The sequence below is a fragment of the Dendrobates tinctorius genome, unplaced genomic scaffold (genome assembly GCF_039654945.1).
Source record: "Dendrobates tinctorius isolate UK_male_01 unplaced genomic scaffold, ASM3965494v1 ptg000032l, whole genome shotgun sequence".
NCBI lineage: Eukaryota > Metazoa > Chordata > Amphibia > Anura > Dendrobatidae > Dendrobates > Dendrobates tinctorius.
Genome location: NW_027361700.1, coordinates 29,530,386 through 29,547,481, shown reverse-complemented (window position 1 = coordinate 29,547,481; position 17,096 = coordinate 29,530,386). Strand labels below are relative to the sequence as shown.

Sequence of the window (17,096 nt, the reverse complement as noted above, 5' to 3'; positions counted from 1 at the left end):
AAATTTCAGATATCTCGGTAATCTTAAAATTGCCCTTTTTAAAAGGAGTATCTTCTATGTTTGAAAAGTGCAAATTTGTTGACACAAGGCAGTGGGGACCTGTATTTACTTTTTGACAATTAGTGAAAGGTAACCTGATGTTGAGCTCATAGCCTTAGGCAGGGTTTTGAGCACTGTCTTTGTTCTGAAAGAATACAAGAGAATGAAACTCTGATACGCATCTGAAAGAGAGGAATCTGCGATAAGTAAGGTTTGGAAAGGTATCCGGATGGCATGGGTCCAAGTAGGAGGCTACATCAAACATGTACACAACTTTACCATGGCAACGTCAGATGGGGACAGCATAAAGAGTGCCTGGATGAACTATCGAAACCTATTCCAACAGGTGTCTTCATAGTTCGTACTGTGCTCCATCTCTCATTGCCACCATGAGTTATAGCTATGCCCATAGCAGCACCTCCAGGGGAGGCAGTGGTATCTCCACTCGACTTTCTGGAGCTTATGGAGGGTCAAGTATTCATGGTGGTCATGGCGGTGCAGGAATTACCCAGTCAGTTTCTAGATTAGTGTCATCTGGATTTGGTGGTGGAGCATCCTTTGGTGGTGCAGGTGGATCCAGTTTTGGTGGAGGCTTTGTCTCCCACAGTGGAGAAGGATTGCTTTCTGGAAATGAAAAGTACACAATGCAAAACCTGAATGACCGTTTGTCTAATTACTTGGACAAAGTGCGCTCACTGGAAGAAGCCAATACCGATCTTGAAAAAAAGATCCGTGAATGGTATGACAAGCGAGGGTCGGTCGTTGTACGTGAACAAAACTATTCCCCCTACTACACTACAATTGAAGACCTGAGGGCAAAGGTAAGTTTAAGTTGGTTTTATGGGTAACTATGAAAATGATGAATTTGCAGGTACCCGAATATGGTCATTTTTAAAAATTGCTAGCTTCTTGACTTACAAGTTTAATGTATAACTTGCATAAAAAATTGCTCATGATGTTTAAAAACTGTCTATATGAATGTATATATATATATATATTCTTATAGATAGTTTTTAATCATCATGATCAATTTTTTTTCCTAAACTTAAAAGTGCCTTTTGCTTGCTTTTTGTCTAGATGAAATAGATTTCAGATGACGGTGGTTGATTTCACCAGTGTAGAGAGGTCAAAGTAAAGGGAATTCAAGTATGCAAGTTGTGTAACATGATACAACCAAAGGGAGGCACAATAGAATAGGCCAGCTGATTGTCACTAGTCCAGCTTCAGAAACCTTCCATCAACTGCTGCTATCTCCATGAAAAGTTACAACTGTCTAAGTGTTTCTAGTGCTCGTCGCCCATATGAATGTCCAGACAGGCAGAATACATTAGGAAGTGTACAACAAGAGCTACTGTTTGATAAAGACCCATCACTGTGGCTTATAGAGGGCGGTCCTGTTTGGGGGATCCTCCTCTTTGATGTTTAAAATAATGTGATGATCACAAAATCTTCCAAGATTCAAGAATTACACAATATTTGTTGTCTCAGAGAGAGTGCTATCTTGAACTAATCATAAATTTACACTTCATCTTTACAGATCCTCAGTGCAACTATTGACAACAATAAAGTTTTACTGGCGATAGACAATGCACGTCTCGCCGCTGATGATTTCAGACTGAAGTAAGTATCTATGTTTCATTATTTAATATCTCTACACTTTAAAATGTGATTTCCTCTGGAAGACACTTTTTTATGATATGAGATATTTGCTAATTTAGTAATAGCTTCCCTCTTGCTCATAACTGTGTTAGTATTGCAGGTCCATGGAGTTGGTTTGGTTATTTGATATCAAATAAAGCTCAATAACAAATGTCTGCAATCTCCTTTGTCTTTTCAGGCATGAGAATGAGCATTCCTTGCGAATGAGTGTTGAAGCTGATATTAATGGATTGCGCAAAGTGTTGGATGAATTAACCCTCAGCCGATCTGACTTAGAACTGCAAATTGAAAACCTAAAGGAAGAATTGGCTTACCTGAAGAAGAACCATGAGGAGGTTAGAGATCTACACTCTGTCAATCTTACTTTAGACTGTTGTCATGCAAAAATACAGTAGTTTGATTTTCCATATGATGGTCTCTTTAGGAAATGAATGAGAAGGGCCAGCAGATGACTGGCACAGTAAACGTAGAGATGGATGCAGCTCCGGGATGTGACCTGACTAAGGTCTTGGGTGAAATGAGAGATCAATATGAGTTCATTGCTGAGAGGAATAGAAGGGATGCTGAGGCCTGGTATTTGACTCAGGTAAAGATCTATCTATCTATCTATCTATCTATCTATCTATCTATCTATCTATTTCTATAGCATAATTTCCTTTACAATTCCAATTTTAGAGTGAATCCCTCCAGAAGGAAGTGGTTTCTAACACAGAACAAGTACAGTCCAGCAAAACGGAAATCAATGAGCTGAGACGCACTTTGCAAGGGTTTGAAATTGAGTTGCAGTCGCAACACAGCATGGTAAGTTATTAGTTTAGTAATTGGTCATCCAAAATTTAAACTTCTTCATAAACAACCCAAATTCCCTAACAAAACCAAAATATGAGAAGATCATTGGGTTCTAAATTTGATCAAATCTACAGGGTTTAAGTAGGCCTGTGGAGAATCTAATGTATATGGAGTTCTCCCAACATCCCCGCCAACAAATGTTGTTGATGAATTAGGCATGTTGAATTATAACACTTGATCCTCTTGTTTTTATGAGTGATAAGCAACCTCCAAAGGTCAAGAGAGATAGTTGTTGGCCAAACAAGCGTTCAGGGGAGCGCTAGTGATGAGTGGACCCATGGAAGTTCAATTCTGGTACCAGAACTTTACCCGAAACTTGAACCAGAATCCGAACCCCATTGGAAACAATCATGAGCTTTTCAGTTGGAAAATGGACTTCTCCTGAAACTCCGAACATTGCAATGGACTTCCAGGAGAAGTCTGTGTCTGACGTTTAGCACCGGACACTGACTTTTAATTTTGGGTTTGCTCATCTTAAGCTGTATAGGTACCATAACATTCAAAGGAGATTTGCTCTTACAAAGAATTAAAAATGTCCCACCACTACAGATGAAAATGAAAATGATTCTGCATTTATGGTACTAGCACTGGCATATTAGTCAGGCACAAGCAAAATTTTAGTGCCGGTAAGGATTTGTGGCCGACTTATAACTTACAATCTAGAAAGTCATACAGCACATAGGAAAGTAATGTCTAGATAAATATTTTGTGTGATGTTATATTGAGCATTAGTTGTCAGCTCATATCAGGTCCCTTTCATCCATCAATAGTAAAAAAGGAAAAAGTTGCTACTGTATCAGGATAGGAACATGTAGGATTGTGTTATTATGTTAGAGAGAATTTTCTGAAAAGTGGAAATGGAGTTGGAGTTGAGCTGTATTCATACCCATTAGAATGTTGACCATTTCTTCCCAAACTGACTGGTTCACCCAATTTTATCCGCTGTGTATAGGAACCTTTAGATCACAAAAAGTTTATCTTGAATAAACGTTCCATCTGTGAAATAGTTCCACAAATCTAATATTACAGAAAATTAAAAATATCAAATAGACAGGCAAGGAGACAGTGAGAGAGACAGACAAAATACATTTTTATATCAGCATGTAAAATAGAACAAAACGGGAACTACTGGCAATGAATCTGATTTTCTTGGACTCAGTGGCCAGGGTATTGGTTAAGCTATCAAGAAAATAGTTATAAAATACATTTTTATCAGCAGCTCACTATGGCTTCATTATTTCCCATTAGAAAGCAGGACTGGAGGCCTCTGTAGCCGAGACCGAGGCTCGATATGCCAACCAGCTACATCACATCCAGCATTTAATTGGCAGCATGGAGGCTCAACTTGGAGATCTTCGGTCTGACCTGGAACGCCAGAATATGGAGTACAAGGCCCTCTTGGACATCAAAGCTCACTTGGAGGCTGAGATTGCTACATACCGTAAATTGTTGGAAGAACATGACCAAAGGTGATTACCTCAACCTGATTCCCTGTTGTGTTAAGTTTAGAGAAATATAGTTAAACTTCTCTTTTTTTAGCTAAGATGACAATATAGTTTTTACCCTTTTAAGATTTTCTTGAATTAAATTTTCAAATACATCTTTTGAAACCAAGAAATACTGATTTATACTGGTTTCTAACCTATAATTAAGAAACTATTGCCTCATCTTGACCAACTGTGCCACTTTGATTGGGCATTCTGATGATTTATTAGTCTCTGGGATCGATTCACCAAGTAAAAATCCTTGAAAGGTTGCAAAATTTTTTAGCAAAAATATTGTGATTTCTGACCGTCTCCACCAAAGTGAGTGTAATTGGGATGGGTCATCATGGCCAAACACACCTGATAAATTCATAAAAAAGGACTCCAGAAAAGTGCCTTTAATGTAACTGGTGTTCATTTCCGACACTGGCCAATGGCAGTTGAATGATGTGCAAAAAGAATGAAAGAGGTGCACATCTCTTATTAAATCTGGTGCATCATACTCTAGCGCTTTTTACACTTAGAAAACGTCAGTCTTAAAGAATTGGGCCCTATGTCTTCTAGATGAGGGAACTGAGACTTCATTGAGCAGTAAGAGCTAATTTGTCTACAAATGGTAGAAGAAACATGCATGAATCAGTCGTCCACTGGTTATTAAAATGTCAGAGACACTGGAGTTACATGATCACCATGAGAATCTGCCTTCAGAGCGCATTTTAAATTAGGGGGGGTTACCAATGTCAGACATTCCTGTCAGTAATTCCTGACTAAACTTTTGCTTTCATTACCACAGCTCTGCAGTGAGATCAGAACTAACAGAGTACAGCAGAGCTAGCGCTGTAATAAGACAAAGTTCACTTCTGATGTACTAACATTTGCACAGCAGGTATCCTCTCACACTGCTTTAGCTACCATCTCACAGGCAGCCAATCAGGGTTGGGAAGGAAGAGCTGACATCATAGAAAATGTATTTGCAATGAGGAAAGGTTCAACTCTACTGTACTGTGTTAGGTTTAATCATGCACAGTTCTGCAGCAGAGCTGAGGACACCAATGACAAATGCTGCTACAAATGTCTGCAATGAGACAAAGTTCACTTCTGCTGTACTGTGCTAGCTCTTCTGTACTGTTTTGGTTTTAATCTCACTGCATGGCTGTGTGTGATTATGATAGCAGACTGTTAGTCATTACATGTCTCACACCGGTAACATTTCCTTTCATTTAAAATAAGCTCTGTAGGCAGATTCTTATGTAGATCGATGTCCATCCATAGCCTGGAACAGCTCAGTTACATATAAGAAAAACACTGGATATAATGGTCACATTTTATTCAGCTTCCTATGACCTACATGCCCACATAGACAGCTAGGAGGATTGATCTTACTGACAGATTTCCTTTGATGCCCACAGTATGTGATTAATGCAGTATGCAGAACCTGATTTCCTCTCCTTCTTTTCACAGCATTGGTGGATCTTACAAAGAAAGTGCAGGTAAAGGTCTTATACCCTGAGTTAAAAAAACTAATAGATGGTCATGTATCTGATTGCGTCATTTTTTTTATTTTACATACATTGGAAAACCTCATAAGTATGAGTTATCAAATATGTTTTGTTTTTGTTTTTTTTTAAACTGCACCTTTCTTGTTAATGGCCTTTTCCTTGTACTTCATTCACTTGAACGTGGCTGAGCTGTAACACCACACACACAGCCATGGGCAAGAATGGTGCTGTGGACTATAATTCATATAGTAGATGACTATGCATACTGCATAAATACAAGTATACTATGGTTTTCATTTGCCTTTTTTTGAACTCTCAGGATCCACTACAATCAAAACAACCACCACTAAGGTCCAAACTGTTGTGAAAGAACAGAAGAAGTGAGAAGTGATCAACAACCACACTTCCATGTTGTCTCAAATATTGCAAATAAATAAATCAGCCATAAATGTTATCAAAGAAAATTTGTGACAATAAAGAATCATAGTAGCAGATTAAACATTTAGTTTTATTCTTGGTTTTCTATTTACCTGTTCATCTATTTTACCTATTTACCTATTACCTATTCATCTGCCTGCAAATGCAAAAATTCTAAGAATATTCAATGAACCCAAAGCATGTCCACTTTAGTCATAGGTCAAAAACGTCAGGTATCAACATAAGTATTTACAAACTTCGACATCCCACTGTCTCCTTACTTGTGGGGCTGTTGGGGGCATTGGGTGGGATTTTTGGGCGCACCAAATACGTAATCAGCACTGTATATGACATTTAAGGTTGGCCTATACAATGGGGCGAAAAGGGGAAAGGGGACACAATGTTAGGAATGGTGGAATGCACTAAATAAAAATATAAATAAAGTGCGTTCGCCGCTCGGGGTTCACCGTGCAGTAGGTGAAATAACCGCTGCTAAGTGGTGGCAGGAGCAATATGGCGGAATTGCACACAGGGTTAAACTCCACCCAGGTGTGCAGAGCAATCTCAGTTAAACTCACGGAGATGCCAAAAGTACAAACACAAATAACTGAGCCTGTTGTAGTCACAGTACACAGTAAAAAACGAATACATGGTATACGGTCACAGGAGTAGCCCAAGACGGCGGCACTACGTCCGTCTATACCTACCGTGTGCACGGCGTTGCAACTGCGAACGCAAGGAGGCTGCTACTGCAGCACGGCGTGGACACTGCCGCAAAATGACAAAGGCAAGGCGCAAGCGCAATGTCGGACGCTAGCAGCTGTGCAAGTTGAAGCAGAGGAGCACTGGCGCTGAAACTAACTCAGTCCCTATTCACATGCGTAATATCAAAGGGAAGGGGTTTCAAATGAGTCAGTCACCAGAATTATGCATCCATCCTCATACACACAAAAGCAAGTATGACTATACTAGTACATGGCGGAACAGCCATGCGCGCCTTTTATAGCAGTCGGGACCTTCTGTACACTTCCAGATCTCTGAGATGGACCAATGAGAACTGGAGCGGGACCTGAGCACATGACTCCCGATCTCCAATGGGAGATCGTCCCATGAGCATGCCCAGTAAGAGGACAGAAGGACTTAGCCTCAGGAGAGATTTGCTGCAAGGCAATCTCCTCTGCAGTGGAAAAACAGGAGGAGAGTGCAGAATGTGAGGATCTGGATCCCTGCTGAGTAAACGCAGGGATCCGACTCCTAACACACAAGATGTCACTAGAAAAGAGGGTATCAACTATGGACAGGCTGTTTTAAGAAGAGTAAGTGAATGTTTCCACGTAGCGTATTGCGGGCGCTTTGGCGCTGCGGAAACCTCGCTCCGCCCAAAGCGCCGCCCCCCTTTCTATGTGCGATGACTCCGGATGTGTTCATTGAATCACCACATCATCTACTATATAATCTTCTAAGCCTGTCTGTCTGTCTGTGACGGAAATCCCACGGCGTTGATTGGTCGCGCCTGGCTGGCCGCGACCAATCAGCGCATTCAAACGACGCACGCCTCCGTGTCGGGAGATGTGCGGTGCGGGGGGGGAGAGAGTGAGAGAGAGATTCCATAACACCCGATGCGTTAGAATCGGGCCACCATCTAGTATACATAGAATGGGTCATTTATCTTGTGGAGACTGAGCGTCTCTGCAAGATAAATAGACATGATGCGGTCTAAAAGGCGCGCCACATGTCCGTAATTTTGGGTGTGTCACCCGCGTCCCTGCACGCATAGTGGAGATGGGGTTTCATAAAATCCCCTCCACTATCCTGTAATATCTGGACGCTGCGGTTAGGACTCTGATGTTGTACGCAGTGTTCAATCTGCAGCAAATGCAGATGAATTATGCTACGTGGAAACATACCCTAACAAGTATTTCTTATAAGAAAAGACCACCATGTTGGATGCACAATGTCCGTCTTGTATTGTGCTGCTAGAAAGTGCAGCACAGTGTGTGCGCTTATGGCAGCTTTTAATTGTGTCATAACGAGGGTGGGACATCTACTTTGGGTTATTCCCAGGATGAACCTGATCTTAACATCCCATCATTCACGTCAGTATTCGGTCAGTATTTTTCATCACTGTTTGTATGCCAAATCCAGGAGGGCAACAATCAGAGGAAAAGTATAATTTAAACATTGACACCTGTTCTGTGTTTTGGAGACACATCTGGTTGTGGCATACAAATACTGATGAAATACAGATCAAAAATACCGATGTGTGAATAAAGCCTAAGCATTGTTAGACTTTGCTCTGCTGGCTGTGATGCATTCCATGCAGTCCATGCAGCAAAGCACAACAGTGAGCTGCGAATAACCGGAAATGTCATCTTATTGTGATCTCTTCACCTTTGTGAAAAGTAGAAGGTTGTTTTTTCATATTGATAGTGACATAAAAAAGATACAACAAATAATAATAATTCATTAAATAATAATTCACTTTTCTCATGATGCATTGCTTATAGGAGCCAAACCAGAACTTCATATACTGTACATATCAATGATTTAAGGATTGAAATAAAATAAAATTGAATCATAGAATCATAGAGTTGGAAGGGACCTCCTGGGCCATCTGGTCCAACCCCCTGCTCAAAGCAGGATTCGCTAAATCATCCCAGTCAGATGTCTGTCCAGCCTCTGTTTGAAGACTTCCATTGAAGGAGAACTCACCACTTCTCATGGCAGCCTGCTCCACTCATTGATCACTCTAACTGTCAGAAAGTTTTTTCTAATATCTAATCTGTGTCTCCTCCCATTCAGTTTCATCCCATTACTTCTATTCTTTCCTTGTGCAAATGAGAATAAAGATGATCCTTCTACAATGTGACAGCCCTTGAGATATTTGTAGACAGCTATTAAGTCTCCTTTCAGTCTTCTCTTTTGCAAACTAAACATTCCCAAATCCTGCAACCTTTCCTCATAAGACAGCGTTTGCAGACGGGTCACCATTCTGGTTGCTCTTTTCTGAACTTCCTCCAGTTTGTTGATGTCTTTTTTAAAATGTGGTGCCCAAAACTGGACACAATATTCCAGATGAGGTCTGACCAAAGAGGAGTAGAGGGCAATAATGACTTCACGTGATCTAGACTGTATGCTTCTGTTAATACATCCTAGAATTGCATTTGCCTTTTTTGCTGCTGCATCATACTGTTGACTCATATTCAATCTGTGATCTATTAGTATACCCAAGTCTTTTTCACATGTGCTGTTACTTAGCCCTATTCCTCCCATTCTGTATATGCTTTTTTCATTTTTATTGCCCAGATGTAGTACTTTGCATTTTTCCCTGTTAAAAACCATTCTGTTAGTTGCTGCCCACTGCTCCAGTTTATTTATATCTCTTTGAATCCTCTCGCTCTCTCTTCTCTAGTATTAGCTATCCCTCCTAGCTTTGTGTCATCAGCAAATTTAATCAGTTTACCCTCAATTCCTTCATCTAAATCATTGATACAGATGTTGAACAATACAGGGCCCAGGACAGAGCCCTGTGGTACCCCACTTGAGACATTCTTCCAACTGGATGTGCAGCCATTTACGACCACTCTTTGGGTCCGACAACTAAGCCAGTTATGAATCCACCTAACAGTTGCCTTGTCCATTCCATACTTAGTCATTTTTTCAATAAGGATTGTATGAGATACTTTGCCAAATGCTTTGCTGAAGTCAAGATATACTATATCTACAGCATTTCCTTGATCCACCCAATCAGTGATTCCGTCATAGAAGGAAATGAAGTTAGTCTGACATGACTTATTAGTTACAAACCCATGCTGACTCTGTTTAATCACTTCATTCTTATCCAGGTACTGACATACATGTTGCTAAATAATTTGTTCAAAGATCTTTCCTGGTATAGAAGTCAGACTCACCGGCCTATAGTTGCCTGGGTCCACCTTCTTCCCCTTTTTGAAGATAGGAACAACATTTGCTCTTCTCCAGTCTTCTGAGACTTCTCCTGTTCTCCAAGAATTTTCAAAGATTATGGAGAGGGGTTCAAAAATTTCTTCTGCTATCTCCTTCAGTACTCTGGGTTGTAATTCATCTGGACCTGGAGACTTGAATTCATTTAGGTTAGCTAAGTGTTTCCTCACTATCTTTCTGTTTATAGATATCCTGGATTCTTCTATTTCCTTAATAGGACAGTGAAGAACAGTTGATGTTACATTTCCTTTCTGAGAGAAAACAGATGCAAAATAGGAATTTAAAAGTTCAGCCTTCTCAACATCCTGTCTTACCATTTCATAATTTTCATTCTGTAAAAATCCTATAGCATCTTTGACTTTTCTTTTACTTTTGACATATCCCCAAAATCCTTTATTATTGCTTTTGACATCTCTTGCAAGCCTCAATTCATTGTCAGCTTTAGATAATCTGATTTGTGCCCTGCAGGTTCTGCAGACATCATTATATTCTTCTTTAGATATGCCTCCCTCTTTCCATTTTATAAACATTTCTTTCTTCCTTTTTAGCATGTGCTTAAGTTCTGTGTTCATCCATCCTGGTTTCCTTAAATGCTTCCTATTCTTTCCTCTTTTCGGAATTGTTAACAATTGTGCTTTGAGAATTTCATTTTTCAAGATTTCCCATCCTTCCTGGACATTTTTGTCTTTAAGGATATCCAGCCATTGGATCCCTCCAATTCTCTTTCTGAATCCTTTAAAATCTGCCTTTCTGAAATCTAACCTTGAAGTCTGAGTCTTCACAGGTCTTCCTCCTCTAGTTATCCAAAATTCTAAAATAGCATGGTCGCTACCTCCTAGGGTCCCAGCCACTTTTACCTCCTCAACCATTTCCTCCCTGTTTATAAGGATTAGATCCAAGGTAGCAGATCCCCTTGTTTTCTCCCCTACCTTTTGGAAGATAAAGTTATCAGCAAGAGAGGATAAGAATTTCCTTGACCTGTTAGTTTTGCCTGAGAGAGATTTCCAACAAATGTCTGGATAGTTGAAATCTCCCCTGACATCTATGTCATATTTTTGGAGAACTTGGCCATTTGATGCATAAAGAGTTCATCCATATCTTCAGCTTGCACAGGCGGCCTGTAGTAAATGCCTACAATGGTGTCCTTTCCATTGTTCTGTCCTTGTATTCTTACCCAAACAGTTTCCACAGAACTCCCAGTCTCTGAAGCTTCAATCTCTGTGCAGATATACGCGTTTCTAACATACAATGCGACACCTCCTCCTCGTTTATCAAGTCTGTTTCTTGCAAATAAGTTGTATCCTTCTAGTCTTGTATTCCAATCATGTGTATCGTCCCACCAAGTTTCAGTGATTCCAATGACATCATATTTCTTTTCCTGCGTTAGTAGTTCGTAGCTCCAATTCTCCTTGTTTGTTGCCCATGCTTTGTGCATTAGTATAGAAACATTTTAGTTTGTGATTGTTTTCTCTTTCTCCAATATTTTTATTATTTAGATTCTTTTGTCTTTGTTCTTCCTTTCCTCTTCTAATAACAGAGTTCTCAATAGTATTTCCCTTCCCACGTTGTTCTAGTTTAAAGCTCTCCTTACAAGTGTAGCAAGGCGACTTCCAAATACTTGTTTTCCAGTCTTCGTAAGGTGCACCCCATATCTAGCAAGTAGTCCATCATATAGGTAATTCACTCTGTGATCCAGAAATCCAAATCCTTGCTGACGGCACCATCGACGTAGCCAGTTGTTCACCTGCAGAATCTTATTCCACCTCCTTGTTCCATGGCAATCCACTGGGAGGATGGAAGAGAAGACCACCTGCGCTTCCAGTTCTTTCACTTTCTTGCCTAAGTTTTCACAGTCTCTGCAGTTGGTTTCTAGGTTGTTTCTTGCGGTGTCATTTGTCCCCACATGTAGTAGCAGGAATGGGTAGTCATCTGTAGGTCTGAAGAGTCCTGATATCCTGTCAGACACATCTTTAATTTTTGCACCTGGAAGACAGCACATTTCTCTTGAAGTTATATCCGGTCTGCAGATAGCGGCCTCTGTTCCTCTCAACAGGGAATCCCCCATGACCACCACTCTCCGTTTCTTCTTCACAACATTTTTCTTTCTCCATCCAGGAGGATTCTGAAGGCGTACAAGGTTGCTGTTTGTGGGCAGAGTCTTATCCTGATTTATTTCTTCATCGTTCTCCTGCGGAAGAGCCTGGCACTGGTTCCTTAGCAGTATGGGTGCTGACTGCCTCCCGATCCTCCTGCTTCTCTGGGTCGCATGTTTCCATTCCTCTGTTTCTTCAGGTGCATTTCGAATGTCTTCTCTTTCTGTAACATGAAGAGATAATTCTGCTCTGTCTAAGAACTCTTCACCTTCTTAATGATCTTCAATGTAGCTATCCTCTCTTCGAGATTTTGCAACTTTTCCTCCAACAGGGACACAAGCTTGCATTTGTGGCATGTGAAGTTTGGCTTATCCACTGGTAAGTCTGTGAACATGTAGCAAGAAATGCAGCTCACCAAATGGCTCCTGGCCTCTTCTATATTGAGATTTCTTAAAAACGATGAAAGATGAGCCAAAATTTGGCACGCAGTTTTCCTCTTTTCAGCTGCAACGGCCAAAACCCAGTGATCGTTGAACTCGCGGAGACTCTTCACTTATCCCAGAAGGCACTGGGAATATGCAAATGATCTCCTCAGGACTCTTCCCCTGGTTTTCCAATATCCTCTTTTCAGCTGCAACGGCCAAAACCCAGTGATCGTTGAGCTCGCGGAGGCTCTTCACTTATCCCAGGAGGCACTGGGAATATGCAAATGATCTCCTCAGGACTCTTCCCCTGTCCTTTCTTTCTCTCTCTGTTTCTTTCCTTCTTTCCGCTTTCTTTCTTTCTTTTTTTCTTTCTTTCTTTCTCTGTTCTTTCTTTCTTTCCCCTCTATCTTTCTCTCTCTTCTTTCTTTCCCCTCTTTCTTTCTCTCTCTGTTCTTTCTTTGTTTTCTTTTTTCTCTCTGTTCTTTCTTTCTTTTCCTCAGTACCAGTCAGTGTGCCCACAGTACCAATAGAATAAGAGGGGTAGGAAACTAGGTGGCACTGGTCACATTGAGCCTCTCATACTTTTTACTGGTGTATAATCATACGCCCTGAGCACCCCCATAAAGTGGGCCAACCCTAGACAACAGGGTACAAACAAATCACTATTACTATCAGTCCAAGTGGACAATTATATACGTAAAGTTAATGATGTCCCTGTGCCAAGCAGTGCGGAGGATCAGAATACACTGAAGAGACCAGAGCAGCGGCGTTTGGGGAGAAGAATTATATGGGGCCCATTATACTGTATGAAGTAATATATGGTTCCCATTATGCTGTAAGAAGTAATATATCGGGCCCATTACACTGTATGAAGTAATATATGGTGCCCATTATACTGTATGAAGTAATATATGGTGCCCATTATACTGTATGCAGTAATATATGGTGCCCATTATGCTGTATGAAGTAATATATGGTGCCCATTATACTGTATGAAGTAATATATGGGGCCCATTATACTGTATGAAGTAATATTTGGGGCCCATTATGCTGTATGAAATAATATTTGGGGCCCATTATACTGTATGAAGTAATATATGGTGCTTAGAGTTGAGCAAAACGGGTCGGTCAAATTCAAAAGTCGCCGACTTTCACTAAAGACTGGTTTCGCCGATCGAGACCTGACCATAGCGTGAGGTCGGTCATGCGGTCACTGACCCGAGCGCAAAGTCGCGTTTCCCATAATGCTTCTAGCGCCTTTTCTCAGCCAATGATCAAGGACGCACACTGTGGGCAACACGATGACATGGGCAGCGACCACCACCATCTTAGAGAAGGGCATTCAAGTGATTGACTTGCTTTGTGTTGCATCACAGTGGCTATAAAAGCCCTGACCGCCGACTGCCGCACTTTCTCAATAGGGAGAGTGTTAGGCAGGAAAGAAAAAAAAATCTGTGCTTCTGCTGATAGCGATTTTCACTGTACAGCTAGTGGGCAGTGACAGGGGAGGATTTTTTTGTGTGCAGCAGCGCTGGTGGTTATTAGGCTGCCTTATTAGGCTACCTGATAGCTGCATTGCTGTGTGCACACAGCTGTGCAGACTGCTTTTTTTCAAAGCACTCCTACTTTTGCTCTTTTTTTCTGCACAGTTACCGAGCATTCATTTTTTCACACACCGTATAGAGGTGTATGCTCCTCACACACTACCGTGTACCAGCTGGTATCACGGCCAGATACATGCTATCTGTGTGTGACTCCGGAAAAAAATAGACGGAGATTTACATTTTTCCATACATACACCGTATAGAGCTGTCCGCTTCTCAAACAGTATCGTATATCTGCTGTTTGGATCACGGTCAAATCTACTTTATACAGAGACAGCGTATGTGTGTGAGTCCATAAATACATATACGGACATTTCCATTTTTCCATACACCGTATAGAGCTGTTCGCTTCTCAAACAGTATCGTATATCTGCTGTTTGGATTACGGTCAAATCTATACAGAGACAGCGTGTGTGTGTGAGACTCCAGAAATACATATACCGACATTTCCATTTTTCCATACACCGTATAGAGCTGTTCGCTTCTCAAACAGTATCGTATATCTGCTGTTCGGATTTCGGTCAAATCTATACAGAGACAGCGTGTGTGTGAGTCTGTAAATACATATACGGACATTTCCATTTTTCCATACATACACCGTATAGAGCTGTCCGCTTCTGATACAGTACCATATATCTGCTGTTTGGAATACGGTAAAATCCATACTGAGACAGCGTCTGTGTGTGACTACGTAAAAAAGTAGACGTAGATTTTAATTTTTACATATATACACCGTATAGAGCTGTACGCTCCTCACACACTACTGTGTAGTTGCTGGTATCACGGACAAATACATGCTATCTGTGTGTGACTCCGTAAAAAAGAGACAGAGATTTTCATTTTTCCATGCTTACACCGTATAGAGCTGTCCGCTTCTGATACAGTACCGTATATCTGCTGTTTAGATAACGGTAAAATCCATACTGAGACAGCATCTGTGTGTGACTATGTAAAAAAATAGACGTAGATTTTCATTTTCCCATACATACACCGTATAGAGCTGTACGCTCCTCACACACTACCGTGTACCGGCTGGTATCACGGACAAATGCATGCTATCTGTGTGTGACTCTGGAAAAAAATAGACGTAGATTTTCATTTTTCCATACATACACTGTATAGCGCTGTCCACTTCTGGTACAGTACCGTATATCTGCTGGCTGGATTACGGTCAAATACATACTGGGTGAGCGTCTGTGTGTGACTCCGGAAACAAATATACGGAGATTGACATATTCCCCAAAAATGTATACAGCTGTACAATTCTGATACAGTACTGCATATCTGCTGGCTGGATTACGGTCAAATACATACTGGGAGAGCATCTGTGACTAAGGAAATATATACAGAGATTTAAATTTTTCCCTACACATTATACAGCTGTACGCTACTCATACAGTACCATATATCTGCTGGTATTTTTGGTACATTTTCCCAAACAGGAGGAAGTATGGTGGAAGAGGCCACGGACGTGGGCGGGGGGCAGCTGGTACTGATGGTGGTGGTGGTGCATCTGCTGGTTATGCCAAAAGCACAAAAGCCAGAGCATCAGGAGCAGGCTTTGGCTTACATTGCCGAAACAGTCTCCAGCTCTCTCGCCTCCTCTTCTGAAGTTTCAAAAACTGCAAGCACTGAGTCGTCAGTGCAGGTGTCTGGTCAGGAACAATACCTTTCCTTGTGTCCTTCACCCACACCAAAAGTGAAGGATGAGGCAGGCCACACTTCAGATTACTCCATGGAGCTCTTTTCACATACCATGCCTGGGTTATCAAGTCAAATCCTGAATTCCCCAGTCCAAGATGAATCTGACATGGAGTGTACTGATGCACAGCCACTGCTAGATGATTCTGCTGGTACATTGACCCAGAGCACTACATTTCCCTCGCAGTCTACTGAGCCAGAATCAGACCCTGATGAAACTCAGGTGCCCCTTCCCGCATACTATACCACCTTACACGGTGACACAGAGGAAGGTGCAGATGAAATTGAAGAGGAGGTGATGGATGACTTCCATCTGTTAGGTAACTAGGCAACTGTTAAGTATGGAATGGACAAGGCAAACGTTAGGTGGGTTCAAAACTGGCTTAGTGATAGGACCCAAAGAGTGGTCGTAAATGGCTGCACATCCAGTTGGAAGAATGTCTCAAGTGGGGTACCACAGGGCTCTGTTCTGGGCCCTGTATTGTTCAACATCTTCATCAATGATTTAGATGAAGGAATTGAGGGTAAACTGATTAAATTTGCTGATGACACAAAGCTAGGAGGGATAGCTAATACTAGAGAAGAGAGAGAGGATTCAAAAAGATATAAATAAACTGGAGCAGTGGGCAGTAACTAACAGAAGGGTTTTTAACAGGTAAAAATGCAAAGTACTACGTCTGGGCAATAAAAATGAAAAAAGCATATGCAGAATGGGAGAAATAGGGCTAAGCAACAGCACATGTGAAAAAGACTTGGGTATACAGTAATAATAGATTACAGACTGAATATGAGTCAACAGTGTGATGCAGCAGCACAAAAAGGCAAATGCAATTCTAGGATGTATTAACAGAAGCATACAGTCTAGATCACATGAAGTCATTATTGCCCTCTACTCCTCTTTGGTCAGACCTCATCTGGAATACTGTGTCCAGTTCTGGGCGCCACATTTTAAAAAAGACATCAACAAACTTGAGCAAGTTAAGAATAGAGCGACCAGAATGGTGACCATTCTGCAAACCCTGTCTTATGAGCAAAGGTTGCATGATTTGGTAATGTTTAGCTTGAAAAGAGAAGACTGAGAGGAGACTTAATAGCTGTCTACAAATATCTCAAGGGCTGTCACATTGTAGAATGATCATCTTTATTCTCATTTGCACCAGGAAAGACTAGAAGCAATGGAATGAAACTGAATGGGAGGAGTCACAGTTTAGATATTAGAAAAAACTTTTTGACAGTTAGAGTGATCAATGAGTGGAACAGGCTGCCACGAGAGGTGGTGAGTTCTCCTTCAATAGAAGTCTTCAAACAGAGACTGGACAGACATCTGTCTGGGATGATTTAGCGAATCCTGCTTTGAGCAGGG

General features: G+C 41.2%; 1 protein-coding gene across 1 annotated transcript; it reads left to right on the top strand.

The window, feature by feature from the left end:
* Positions 1–361: 361 nt before the first annotated feature.
* On the top strand, positions 362–6,029 carry LOC141086544 (keratin, type I cytoskeletal 19-like). Its single transcript, XM_073572686.1, has 8 exons — positions 362–860; positions 1,577–1,659; positions 1,877–2,033; positions 2,123–2,284; positions 2,374–2,499; positions 3,796–4,016; positions 5,493–5,521; positions 5,850–6,029. The coding sequence occupies exons 1-8, from the start codon at positions 429–431 to the stop codon at positions 5,912–5,914; spliced, it is 1,275 nt and encodes a 424-aa protein (XP_073428787.1). The 5' UTR covers positions 362–428; the 3' UTR covers positions 5,915–6,029.
* The last annotated feature ends 11,067 nt before the right edge of the window (positions 6,030–17,096 follow it).